Source organism: Phaseolus vulgaris, chromosome 9 (assembly GCF_051622355.1).
Source record: "Phaseolus vulgaris cultivar YP4 chromosome 9, ASM5162235v1, whole genome shotgun sequence".
Lineage (NCBI taxonomy): Eukaryota > Viridiplantae > Streptophyta > Magnoliopsida > Fabales > Fabaceae > Phaseolus > Phaseolus vulgaris.
The window spans coordinates 14,057,741-14,072,362 of NC_143506.1; the positions used below are offsets into that span (position 1 = coordinate 14,057,741).

The 14,622-nt window shown below is 31.9% G+C and overlaps 2 protein-coding genes across 2 annotated transcripts; both read left to right on the forward strand.

Annotated features, from left to right (window-relative positions):
* Positions 1-324: 324 nt before the first annotated feature.
* Positions 325-2,952, forward strand: LOC137821229 (putative receptor protein kinase ZmPK1). The gene has a single exon (XM_068625725.2). It carries the CDS (start codon positions 422-424, stop codon positions 2,837-2,839), a length of 2,418 nt encoding a protein of 805 aa, XP_068481826.2. The 5' UTR covers positions 325-421; the 3' UTR covers positions 2,840-2,952.
* Positions 2,953-11,367: 8,415 nt separating this feature from the next.
* LOC150025182 (putative receptor protein kinase ZmPK1) lies at positions 11,368-14,034 on the forward strand. The gene has a single exon (XM_090295750.1). It carries the CDS (start codon positions 11,502-11,504, stop codon positions 13,908-13,910), a length of 2,409 nt encoding a protein of 802 aa, XP_090151876.1. The 5' UTR covers positions 11,368-11,501; the 3' UTR covers positions 13,911-14,034.
* Positions 14,035-14,622: the final 588 nt, after the last annotated feature.

Genomic DNA, 14,622 nt, shown 5'->3' on the forward strand with positions numbered 1-14,622 from the left:
TATATATATATATATATATATATATATATAGTCATTAGAATGTTTCATATTTCATAAAAAAATGTGAAAATAAGACTATAAAACTTAAAGAAATATATAAAATAAATCCAATCTTTTACACAAGAATTATAGTTAAAATTCGTAGAAAATGAAAAATTAGAGTAATATATTTTTTATAACTTATGGATATATATTTGCGTACACTCATCAATCTTCTTTTCTCTATTCTTAACATTTGGGCACATGTAAAAAAATTTCCATTAAACAACTAAAATATAAAATAATAATAATAACAATTTTGAAAAATAAACACAATTGGATATTATCATATGTCAATTATTTTGATAAAGTCAACAAGAAAAACAAGGAAAAATAATTGTAGATGTATATAAAAAGGTAATATGTTAGTATGTATTAATTCATGCACCTTATGCTATCTAGAGCAATGCATATAAACCTCTTTCTCCTTCTCCTCTTCATCTCAACTTCATATGCAGCCACAGATACACTTCCAGAAGGCTCCTCACTTTCAGTAGAGAAACAAAGTGACACCCTTCTTTCATCCAATGGCGATTTTTCTGCTGGCTTCTTCCAAGTTGGTGAAAACGCCTTCTGCTTTTCCGTTTGCTTCACGCGCTCCAAAGAGCCCACCGTTTTATGGATGGCCAACCGTGACGAACCCGTCAACGGCAAAGACTCCTTCCTCTCACTCTGGAAAAACGGCAACCTCGTTTTGACGGATGCTGGAGGAACCGTTATCTGGGAAACCGCCACTCTTTCCTCCTCCAAACTTCATGTAAAGCTAAGAAACGATGGAAACCTCCTTCTCCTCACTTCCAAAGGCACCATCATTTGGCAAAGCTTCGATTCCCCAACCGACACCCTTCTTCCAACGCAACCACTCACGGAGCGAGTCGGCCTCGTTTCTTCAAGAAGTGCAACGAACCATTCCACGGGATTCTACAAACTTTACTACGACAACGACAACGTTCTTCGTTTACTCTACAAAGGTCAAACGTTTTCCAGTGTGTACTGGCCTCCATCGTGGCAGCTTCCAATTAACATAGGCAGATCCACCTACAATATAACCAAAACCGCTTTGTTAGATTCCCTTGGACACTTCACTTCCTCTGATGGGTTTCAGTTCCGCTCCACCGATTATCCCAAAAAGGTGTACAGGAGACTCAAGATGGATTCAGATGGTAACCTGCGTTTGTATAGCTTCAACGAGGAGCATAAGATGTGGGAGGTGACGTGGCAAGTTGTTCCCCAACCGTGCATGATTCATGGAATTTGTGGAGCTAACAGCTTGTGCAATCATGATCCTAATATCGGAAGGACTTGCTATTGCTTGAAAGGGTTTAAGATTAAGGATCCTAATGACTGGACTCAGGGGTGTGAGCCTGAGTTTTCTTCTTCTGATATTTCTTGCGGCAGTCGCGAGTCTTTGGGTTTTCTCCATGTTCCAACCGCGGAACTCTATGGCTATGACTGGAACGTGACACGCGTTAAGAGCTTAAAGGAATGCCAGAATATATGTCTGTCACTTTGTGATAAATGTGTAGCTGTTCAATTAAAGTTTAACGAGTTTTCTGACTATAATTGCTACCCGAAAACGATGGCATTCAATGGACGGGATAGTCCTAATTTCGATGGAGAGATCTATCTAAAGTTGCCGAATGCGATTTTGCGCTCGTCCACGAAGATTCTAAAGCATTCCCCGATGAATTGCTCCGTTGGTTTGTCTCAAAAGTTGAACAGGTTTTATCAGCCGCCAGAAAAAAACTCGACGTTGAGTTTCTTGGTTTGGTTCGCTTTCGGGGTCGGGGTGTTTGAGCTTTCCACCAGTTTCCTAGTCTGGTTCTTCTTGTTAAGAACAAGCAAGCACCCTGATACGAAGGATCAACAACACCACCTTCTTTCTGCCACAGGGTTTCAGAGGTTCACCTACGCAGAGCTAAAATCGGCAACAAAAGGGTTCAAAGAAGAGGTTGGGCGAGGAGCAGGAGGGGTTGTTTACAAAGGGACGTTATATGATAACCGTGTTGCCGCTATTAAACGCTTAAACGAAGCTACTCAAGGGGAAGCTGAATTTTTGGCTGAAATAAGCACAATTGGCATGCTGAACCACATGAATTTGATTGACATGTGGGGGTACTGCGTTGATGGGAAGCACAGGCTTTTGGTGTATGAGTACATGGAACATGGATCTTTAGCAGACAATCTCTTTGGCAACGCACTTGATTGGAAGAAAAGGTTCAACGTGGCAGTGGGCACAGCGAAAGGTTTGGCTTACTTACACGAAGAGTGTTTGGAGTGGATTCTTCATTGCGACGTGAAGCCTCAAAACATTCTCCTTGACTCAAATTTCCTACCCAAGGTAGCAGATTTTGGGTTGTCAAAACTTTTAAACAGAGACGAGCGTGGAAATTCTAGTTTCTCACGAATAAGAGGGACTCGAGGTTACATGGCTCCAGAGTGGGTTTACAATCTCCGTATCACTTCTAAGGTGGATGTTTATAGCTATGGGATTGTGGTGTTGGAAATGGTGAGTGGAAGAAGCCCTATGGCAATCCACAGTCTTGAGAACAGTGGGGACATTGAACAGCATCGGTTGGTGACGTGGATAAGGGAGAAGATAAAGCACTCACCCACTTGTGCGTTTTGGATGGAGGAGATAATCGATCCCAATTTGGAAGGAAACTATGACGTTTCAGAAGTAGAGGTTTTGGTCAAAGTGGCTTTGCAGTGCGTGGAAGATGGCATGAATGAAAGACCATCCATGAGTCAAGTTGCAGAGATGCTTCAGGCCAATCAAAATAAACTCCTCCCTCGTTAGTTATATTTCCTCTTTTAATTTTCTTATGCTTCATGTTTTTGTATTTTTGCCACAGCATCACTGCTGCTTCTTCTTTTGAAGGAAAGGATGAATTACAATGTGTTGCATTGCTACTCTTTCTTATTCATTATTATTTAAGTCTAATTATTGGTTGAGTTCTTTAGTCATAGAAATCTATATTTTCGTTATATTACTATTTTAAGATTGATTAATAATATTCATTATATAAATCTGAAGAGTGTTTTTAGATGGAATTTTATTATAATTTGTCACCTAAATACTTATGTAATATTTTGTTCAATAGTTAATTTGTGTAATGTAATACTAAACATCAAATGTGGACAATTTTTAATTTTAAATAGATTAAAACAAAATTGTTTTTAGAGGAAATAAAATCAAAACTTCCAAAATTTAAAAGAATTAATTAAAAATATATTTAAGCAATGTTTGTCCTTTTATTTGAACTTGTAAGACTTTTATGTTTGATTTAGTTCTTCACATAGAAAACTGTTTATGAATTATAGACAATTATTTCTTTGACGAAGGTTAAACAATATTGTTAATATGGAGAAATTAGAAAATAGAGAGATTCTGAATGGGGATTACAGATAAATATGAAAACAGCCAACAATAAACAAATAATATAATTAAAAAAATCCTCAATGGGCAATAAAAAAAGAATTTATTAGAAACGAAACTTCCTTGACAGTTGTAATATTAGAGGGAAGGATTCCACTCTACTATCTTGAGTTTTTATTTTCTTACATAATTTTCTTACTTCCTTTTATACTTACCGTCTTAGCTTAATGTATTTTCACAAATTTTCTCAACCCTGACTTGTTTTTTCAAAGATAATGTTTCTGAACTTGCGTGTGTATATTGCAATTTATCTGATATAAGATTTATTATCTTTGAGTTTCTTTCCTTTTCCAGTTTTCTTATATGAAATGTAAAGAAAAATTAGACAAGAATTATGTGAGTCAAATATTACTCCAATACTTGATGATGAGAAATCCGAGGTCCCACTATTATATGTCAAAGTTGAGTTCCCATTATTAAGCGCCATTTCTGAGTTCCAACCACAAAACTGTGTGATGGCTCATAGAAACGAAGACCATTGAACTAAACATGCACTGACAAATTTGCGTCAATCATGAATGCAAACCTATTTCATTTTCTATTCGTCCTCATATTTGTTTTTTAGTATTTTCAGCCTAATTTTATATAGCCGTCCTGAACTCAACAACCAATACAAATAATCCAATAACGACCTAATTGGCATGCCCTGTAGCAACTTGCCAAATGACAATTATTTATGCTTCAATGGGCGAGGTTGGTGAACTTCTTTTTTGGCTTTGGATAACAACTCGATAAAAAGAATTATAATGAAAGATAAATTTGATAAATTTTTAGTATCTAAAATAATATTTAATTTATTAATTATTTTTTATTTCTTGTTTTTCATGTAGTAGTGATGAGGTGTATTGAACATTATGCATCATATGAAACCATATTAATACATTTTTTTTATTTTCTAATATATTGTTAATCATTAATATTATATTTTATTTTTAAATTCCACATTAAATATATATAAAGTCAAATTATAATATATAAATTGAGTTAACATTCATTTAGGTTGAATTATTAATTAATTTGTTTAAATGGTATCACACTGTGTTTTAGTAAAATTTGTAATTTATAATATATATTAAACATATTCTTATTTTTTATAATAAAGTTAACTACCTAATTTTTACCAATGTTTTTCTGTTTTGAAGTTATGAATCGCCTTAAAATTAGAGATAAAAAAGAGTGTTTAATACAAATAGAAGGACTATAGAAATTTTTAAGCTATAATCATTAAGATACACTAACGGCTAGATGATACTAAAAAGTAAAAAATTAATTAAATTAAATGAAACACTTAATCCTTAAAAAAACACTACATAAAATTTATAAACAATCTGAATATAAATCTCCAGGATGCCTATCAAAAATCCATTTCTACTGCATCTTCCTTCATATAAGATTAATATAAGAAAAACCTCAAAAAAAACCTCCAAAAATTACAAGCCTAAAAATTAACTGTATATTTCCATTAAGATATTTATAGGGAAACCTCCAAAGATATTTCCATATATTTGCCTATTTGTCATTTTCATCCATCTAGTTTTCTACCTTTACCTCTTTTGTAAATTAACTGCAATAAATATTTGGGGACGATCAACAAAAATCTAATAACATAATAATAAACACCATCAAAATAAGTAAGCAAGTCATACTTTTACTACAAGACAGTATTTAAATAATAACCAAAAACAATAATTAAATAATAATCAAATTTAGAAGAAAAAAAATAGTTATTATATTTACTAAATTAGATACTCTTTTAGATACTAAAATCTTTTTGGTATCTAAAATAGTTTCTATTATTAATAAAAATTTATAAAATTATTTATAAATTAATATTTAATTAGTTACAAGGTTTTAGATACTAATATATTAGATTTTAAATTAGTTTATAAATGACTAATAAAGACTAATTTAATATATAAAGTAATTAATAGTTAAAATATTGGTAGTTAATTGTTAGATACCAATTTAGAAACTACTTTATAAAATATTATTATTAATAATATAAACTACTTTAGATATCAATAATTTTTAATTTATAAAACAATATCTAAATTAGTAACTAATTATTTTTTGTCTCTAAAATTAATTTTTACTTAATAATTTTCTTATAGTGAACTTTCTCTACTTTTTATAAAAAGGTTAGATATATTTTTCGTCCATATACTATAACGCGAAATTGTATTTTTTCCTTAATCCAAACTTTAGACCTTTTGAGTATTTATAGTAAAAAAACTATTGAAATGTGTCATTATTTTTTTGCCTGACAACTAGGTTTCCATCATAGATTATATTACAATATTGTAATATTCATGCTAATGACGAGTCAACAATATAGTTTTCTTACTACAAATACTTAGAATGTATAATGATGAGCATATATTTATTCACACTCACTAGCCTTATTCATAGATTATTGGACTATAATAATAAATAAATCCATTGTTTTAATTAATATTCTTATAATTGGGTTTATTTGGGCCTTAACTATTATTATTGTTAATTTTGTCTTTTTAGAGTAAATTATCCAGAGGAAGCATCTACCTTTGTGAATGGGCCAAATATGCAAAAGTCCAAGTTGCTTCTTGAACCAAAACAGAAAAAATATTCTGAGGAGAAGAAAGAGAAAATAAAAGCTACAAGATTCCAGAAACAGAATTGGAAGCAAATCTTCTGCAAAATAAAAAGAATTATGGAAAGTAAAACTGTTTACAAAATCTAAACTGCAATATTTTCCCAAGATCTTTGGAGCAGAAAAGCCTATAAAAGGACACAAGCATCAAGGAGAAAAGAGAGAGCTTCATAGGGTTTTCTTAGTTTATTTTCTTCTTAGTAATTCTTTTGTTTTGCCTCTGCATGGAAGGCTAAACCATTTTGGTTGATTCTTTTGTAATTCCCCATTGAGTTCTGAGGTTTTGTTCAATAAAAGTTTCGATTTTTAATTCTCTAAAGCAGTTGTTTTTATTGTCTAATCTCCTGGAAAACTGGTTTTTGTGAGAGGTTGTACTTGAACGCATGATTGAGAGTCTTCCTTATCTTAAACTTTGGTTTCTTACTTAGTTCGCATTGTTCTAATTAATTTCTTGGGCGCATGATTCAAGGGAGAGGAGGTAAGCATTCCCATGGAGTATATGCATGGAACAAAGTGGGTATTGATTAAACTAGTAGACGCATGCTTTACTGGTGAGTTTCAATTGAATCAGATCGGCGCATGTTCAATCTGGTTTAGCTCTGTTGGAGGATTGGAAAAAGATTAATCTTTAGAGAACCTATGAAGAATTCAATGGTGGAAGAACTTGGGGATCAACCGCTTTTTATTTTCTATTTTAATCTCTTTTATATTTTATGCACAACTATCTCAAACCCCCTTTTTCTCTTTATTGTTATTGCTAACTTTTTATTGCTTGCAGATAGATTTTAAACCCTGGTCAATTGATTTTACTATTGGATTCGTTGGGAGACGACTTGGGGACATTTGTCCACGATTATACTATCATCTCTCTAGTGTTAGACAAGTCTACGCTATAATCATATTAATTTGACAGCAAAACGACAGCTATCATATAAATTTTGGATTGAGAATAAAAAATAATTTAACATTTATAATACATGGACAAAAAATATTTAATTATTTATAAAAAAAATTAATTGTGATAAATAATTAAGAATATTAACATGAATAGAACCATAACATAACAATAAACAACATCAAAATATGTAAGCAAGTCACATTTTCCTTTATGATTGTATACTTTAAAGTGAGAGTAGCTAGTTTACGTGTACAATCATTTAAGAAATCACACTAAATTGTCAAAAGAAGTTTTGTTCTAAATAAAATAAAAACATATTCGTGGAAAAATTTGTAGTTTACGAATATGTATTAGAATTTACTGCTAAAGAAAATACTAAAAAAGAAATAAGATAAATGCTTGGAAAAGTTAGACTTACTTTAGAAATACAAATTAGACTTAAAGTTAGGGGTGACAAAGTCGGACGGTTCGTACAGGTCTGTTCGCGGCCCGCTGAATGAAACGCGGGGTGAGTTGTTTATTTCAACCCGTTGGCCCGCTTAGATCCGTCCTGCATAATTCACAGTCCGCGTGGGTTAAGTGCGGGGCAGGGCAGGTTGACCCGCATAACTTTAAAATATATAATTTTTTTTACACTCCCATATTTTCTTCATGTAGCCTTATATTTTACATTATGAAATTTTTAATAACATCTTACTACACATGTTTCATGAAAATAATATTAGGAGACCATTTACCAAATGCATCTAATAAAAAAATCAATTTTTTTATTTAAAAAATTATTTTTTTTAACAAATATTTCTTATGCAGGCTGACCCACAGACTTGTGGGCCAACCTTTATGCAGGGTGGGTTAGAAAAATCAGTCCGCAAATTTTATGTTGGGTGGGCCTATGCGGAGCGGGCGATTGCCACCCATACTTAAAGTAAGATAATAATGAATTTAGTAGGTTAAAGGCTATTAGAGAGGTACACAAATCAATATTCAAGAAGTTATTTAAACGTTTCGATGCACTCTTTAAGTAGTGAACAACTTTAATCAGAATAACTTTAATTCACAAAACATAAAACGTGTTGTTTTTTTGTCAGCAACAAGAAGAGATTTAACTATAAATATACCTATTAATTTTTTAACTATATATATATACACGAAAAATGAAATTAGATCAGAATTTTTTTAAATAATTAAAATATATTAAATTAATATTAATAATAAGTTATAATGTGATTTCAATAAATATTGTCAAGTTTTCTTTGAAGTTAATAATTAGATGTTAGTTAGATACATTTTTAGAGGTTTTAATAACCTCACCTAGTAAGCCTAGTTAAAAATAAAAATTAGTCTTTTTTTTAGAGTTTTAAGATAAATTATTATTTGTTTACAACTTTTATTTTTTATACCTTATGGTATCATGTATGGTGTGAGTGTCGTAGTGGACTTGGTCATATATTATCCATAAAAGTGATCTTGAATGATTTTTGAATAACTTAAATTGTATATTATCATCTTATATTTATTTATGTAGTTGTGGACAAATCTAAGAAGGTTGAAAGTATGAGATGTTGTTTATAAAGAAAATAAAATATTGACAAAGTAGAAAAAGCAACATATTGTGTATGGCTAGAATGTGCTTAGTACAAAAATGTTTAATCACAACTACGAATAACGACAGTTGATGAAACTGTTGTAGCAAAACGTGTGATAGCAATTTTATAAATAATTTGAATTTTCGGTGTTTTATAATGACAGTTATAACTATAATCATCGTTAATAATGCACATAGGAAGAAATAACGATGGTTCTCCCACCTAATTGTCATTATAAATGATTGTTGGGAAAAATAACAACGGTTCTCCCACTTAACTGTCGTTATACAGGTGATTTAAAACGAAAATTTGCCAGCGCGCTCTCAAACTCACTCTTCTTCTCCAACCCCGCGCCCTCACTTTTATTCTTTTTCTCTAGGGTTGAGGTTTGCACCCACTTATATACAATGAAAGGCTCTAATCTCTAGTCGATGTGGAATCTCCAACACACCCCCCTCACGCCAAGAGTGATAGATAGAAGCTCGTGCGTGGGACTATATATTTTGGGTGGTCCGATAGCGGTCCGATAGCGGGTGGCACGATAGGCCCAACACAAACACTCGCTAGGATAGGCTCGAAATGGCTCTGATACCATATTAAGAAGTGGACTTTAAGCCTAACTCAACCCCATAAAACCGGCTCAATAAGGTGAGGTTTGCACCCATTTATATATTATGAAATGTCCTTATCTCTAGTCGATGTGGGATCTCCAACAGATTTAATGGCTTGAAAATTATGTTTTAGTTAGTTTAAGTCTAATAGATGATGAAACTTGTTAGGAATGTAATTTTGACTAGAAAATAATTAATTATAAGTTTATAGTATTTTTAAATATTTTTTTCATGAAAATTTTATTTTATAGTAATTTTAGATATTTTGAGAAATTAATCTCTTATTTGAAAATTAAAATTTAGGTAGTTGAAGTTTAAATTTGAAATTCCTTTGGAATGTGATCTTGACGAGAAAATAATTAATTCAAGAAGACATTTGAAATCTGTGGCTCAAGTTAGTGTGGATGGATTGATAAGGAGATGATTCAGTTTGACATAGATCCTTAGGCTAAAATGTTGCTTTAACAGTTATCTTCATATTTTATTAGTAAGTTAGAATATTTGAAATTCAACCAATTTTGAGTTTTTTTTTTCTTGTGAAAGAACATTTTTTTTTATATAAAAAAAAGAAAAGTTTTCCTTCTCCTCAATTCTTTTATAGATATTTTTATTGATCAGTAATTTCGAAAAACTTGAAACCAAGTCCCTTAAGTGAATAAAGAAGTTTTAACTACTACACCATCGGACAAGTTCTTTTGTCATATTATGATTTTTATTATACTTATTATTATTAATATTATTAAATATTATTAAATATTATTAATATTATTAATATTGTCAATGTTATTAATATTATAAACACCGTTAATATTATTAATATTATAAAATGTTAATATTATTAATATTATAAATATTATTAATATTATAAACATTATTAATATTATAAATATTATAAACATTATTAATATTATTAATATTATAAATATTATTAAATATTATTATTATTATTACTATTACTAATAATATTATAATAATGATTATTATTATTAATATTTTTATTTTTATTATTATTATTAATATTAATAAAAATATTAATATTATAATTATTTAAAATATTTTGTAGGTAATACTTATATATTTGTATGTAATTATACTCGCTTCAAGGCGTCAAAATTACATATTAATTAAACTCGTGTGTAAATATTTGTATGTAATCATTTTTTGCTCACATACGAAAAAATCCGTATGTAATCATTTTTATTCTTATATATGGAAAAATCTATATGTAATACTTTTGTTCGTACATACGAAACAATCCGTATGTAATGTCTATTTACATACTGAATTAAATTCGTATGTAAATATCTGTATGTAATGCTCACTTTACATATGGATTTAGATCCATATGTAATAATCGGTATGTAAATATTTTTTGTAGTGAATTTTTTGTCACCTTCTTTTAAATTATTGTTTTTTATAAAAAAATTTCATGTTAGACATTACTATGCTACTTGATATTTCAGTTAGGCTGACACTTCAAGTAACAACAATCATTTGTCATCACATGAAAAATATATTATTATCTTGTAGTGTTTTTTTTTTAACAAATGTTTTTTAATTTTATCTTTATTAATATATCTTATTTTATTATTTTATTTTTAAAATTTAAAATTATGAGCAAAACATTTTGTCATTTCATATGAATCACTTAAAAATAAATTTATTTTTTAAATTATTGTTAATATGTAGTTTTTATGTACAAAGTCTTTCTTTTTCAATTACTCAAGCAAATACTAAAAAAATATTAATAAATATTAATAGAGATTTATTTTTACATTATCAAATATTAAAACTTCATTTAAGTTATTTATTCAATGTTGTGGTTTTCCTAATCAAACCATCCGTTAGGAACATGTTTAGTGAGTTTTTTTAAAATACCAAGAAAAACCAATATTTAATGGAAAATTTTCAAGAACCTTATAAAATTCCATCAATTTTATAATCTTTGTAAAATACAGTTTCAGAACTTATTTAAGAATTTCAAAACCCATGATATTAAAATAATTCTTTCTATTCTCCACATGATAAATAAAATGTGTATAGTATTGGTAATTCTGGTTTCGCACTATATTTTTTAGTATCTAAATTACAATTTTATAAATTATTATTTATTATAATTTTTATTATAAAATTCAGTTGTTAAGTTAATATAGATGAAATTGAAAATGTAAAAAGGACATTGTTCAAGATTGTGGGCCGAGGTTGTACAATTATTTTGATAAAGTGAACAAGGAAAAAACTCATTTTGTAGATGTATATAAACAGCTAACAGGTTAGTATGTATTAATTCAAGCCCTTTATGCTATCTAGAGATATGCATATAAACCTCTTTCTCCTTCTCCTCTTCATCTCAACTTCATATGCAGCCACAGATACACTTCCAGAAGGTTCCTCACTTTCAGTAGAGAAACAAAGTCACACCCTTCTTTCATCCAATGGCGTTTTTTCCGCCGGCTTCTTCCAAGTTGGTGAAAACGCCTTCTGCTTCTCCGTTTGCTTCACGCGCTCAAAACAACCCACCGTTTTATGGATGGCCAACCGTGACGAACCCGTCAACGGCAAAGGCTCCTTCCTCTCACTCTGGAAAAACGGCAACCTCGTTTTGACGGATGCTGGAGGAACCGTTATCTGGGCAACCGCCACTGTTTCCTCCTCCAAACTTCATGTAAAGCTAAGAAACGATGGAAACCTCCTTCTCCTCACTTCCAAAGGCACCATCATTTGGCAAAGCTTCGATTCCCCAACCGACACCCTTCTTCCAACGCAACCACTCACGGAGCGAGTCGGCCTCGTTTCTTCAAGAAGTGCAACGAACCATTCCACGGGATTCTACAAACTTTACTACGACAACGACAACGTTCTTCGTTTACTCTACAAAGGTCAAACGTTTTCCAGTGTGTACTGGCCTCCATCGTGGCAGCTTCCATTTAACATAGGCAGATCCACCTACAATATAACCAAAACCGCTTCGCTAGATTCCTTTGGATTCTTCACTTCCACTGATGGGTTTCAATTCCGCTCCACCGATTATCCCAAAGCAGTGTACAGGAGACTCAAGATGGATTCTGATGGTAACCTGCGTATGTATAGCTTCAACGAGGAGCATAAGACGTGGGAGATGACGTGGCAAGTTATTGCCCAACCGTGTACCATTCATGGAATTTGTGGACCTAACGGCTTGTGCAATCATGATCCTAATATCGGAAGGACTTGCTATTGCTTGAAAGGGTTTAAGATTAAGGATCCTAATGACTGGACTCAGGGGTGTGAGCCTGAGATTTCTCCTTCTGATTTTTCTTGCAAGAGTCGCGAGTCTTTGGGTTTTCTCCATCTTCCAAGGACGGAATTTTATGGCTATGACTGGGACAGGGAAGTCGTTTCCAGCATAAAGGAATGCCAGAATATATGTCTGGCACTTTGTGATAAATGTTTTGCTGTTCAATTCCAGTTTAACGAGTTTGGTACCTATAATTGTTACCCGAAAACGAAGGCATTCTATGGAGGGGATAGTCCTAATTTCTATGGAGAGGTCTATCTAAAGTTGCCGAATGCGATTTTGCGCTCGTCCACGAAGATTCTAAAGCATTCCCCGATGAATTGCTCCGTTGGTTTGTCTCAAAAGTTGAACAGGATTTATCAACAGCCAGAAAAAAGCTCGACGTTGAGTTTCTTGGTTAGGTTCGCTTTCGGGGTCGGGGTGTTTGAGTTTTCCACCATTTTCCTTGTGTGGTTCTTCTTGTTCAGAACAAGCAAGCACCCTGACACGCAGGATCAACAACAACAACTTTTTTCTGCCACAGGGTTTCAGAGGTTCACCTACGCAGAGCTAAAATCGGCAACAAAAGGGTTCAAAGAAGAGGTTGGGCGAGGAGCAGGAGGGGTTGTTTACAAAGGGACTTTATATGATAACCGTGTTGCGGCTATTAAACGCTTAAACGAAGCTACTCAAGGGGAAGCTGAATTTCTGGCAGAAATAAGCACAATTGGCATGCTGAACCACATGAATTTGATTGACATGTGGGGGTACTGCGTTGAAGGGAAGCACAGGCTTTTGGTGTATGAGTATATGGAACATGGATCTTTAGCAGACAATCTCTTTGGCAACGCACTTGATTGGAAGAAAAGGTTCAACGTGGCAGTGGGCACAGCGAAAGGTTTGGCTTACTTACACGAAGAGTGTTTGGAGTGGATTCTTCATTGCGACGTGAAGCCTCAAAACATTCTCCTTGACTCAGATTTCCTACCCAAGGTAGCAGATTTTGGGTTGTCAAAACTTTTAAACAGAGACGGGCGTGGAAATTCTAGTTTTTCACGAATAAGAGGGACTCGAGGGTATATGGCTCCAGAGTGGATTTACAATCGGCGTATCACTTCTAAGGTGGATGTTTATAGCTATGGGATTGTGGTGTTGGAAATGGTGAGTGGAAGAAACCCTATGGCAATCCACAGTCTTGAGAACAGCGGGGACATGGAGCAGCAGCGGTTGGTGACATTGATAAGGGAGAAGATAAAGCACTCACCAACTTGTGCGTTTTGGATGGAGGAGATAATTGATCCCAACTTGGAAGGAAACTATGATGTTTCAGAAGTAGAAGTTTTGGTTAAAGTGGCTTTGCAGTGCGTGGAAGATGACATGAATGAAAGACCATCCATGAGCCAAGTTGCAGAGATGCTTCAGGCCAATCAAAATAAACTCCTCCCTCGTTAATTATATTTACTCTTTTAATTTTCTAACTCTTCTTGTTTTTGCATTTTACCCACTGCATCACTACTTCCTCTTCTTTTGAAGGAAAGGATGAATTACTAAACAATAAAGTTTTGTTTATGCTTCATTGCTACCGTTTCTTATGCAATATTATTTAGGCCTAATTATTGGTTGAGTTATTTAGTCATAAAAATCTATATTTATTATTTTCGTTATAATACTATTTTAAGATATAGATTAAATAGAATTTCTAATCATGAACTACATACCTATTTTAGATTCAAAGTGACAGTATAACCAAATTATTAAATAACCATTAATTTTAAAAATAAAAAATAATTAATTATTATATTAACTAAATTATATATTATTTTATAAACTAAAAAAATATTGATATATATATATATATTTTATTATTAATAAAATATTATAAACTAATTTCTAATTTTAGCTATTAACGATTTTTGGTTCTAAATTATCTTTTATAAAGACTAATTTAGAATCTAAATTAATTAGTAGTTAAAATTTTGATAATTAATGTTAAATAGTATAAACTACTTTATAAATTTTTATTAATAAAGTGTCTACAACCACGTGCAAAACCTCTTTCGATGCAAAGGCTTTTTTCACGTGAACATTGACGAAAGCTTCTTCACCTTGCTCACTCAGTTCGAGACTAGGAGATTGTGTACTATTTGCGTTATATCCGTTGTAT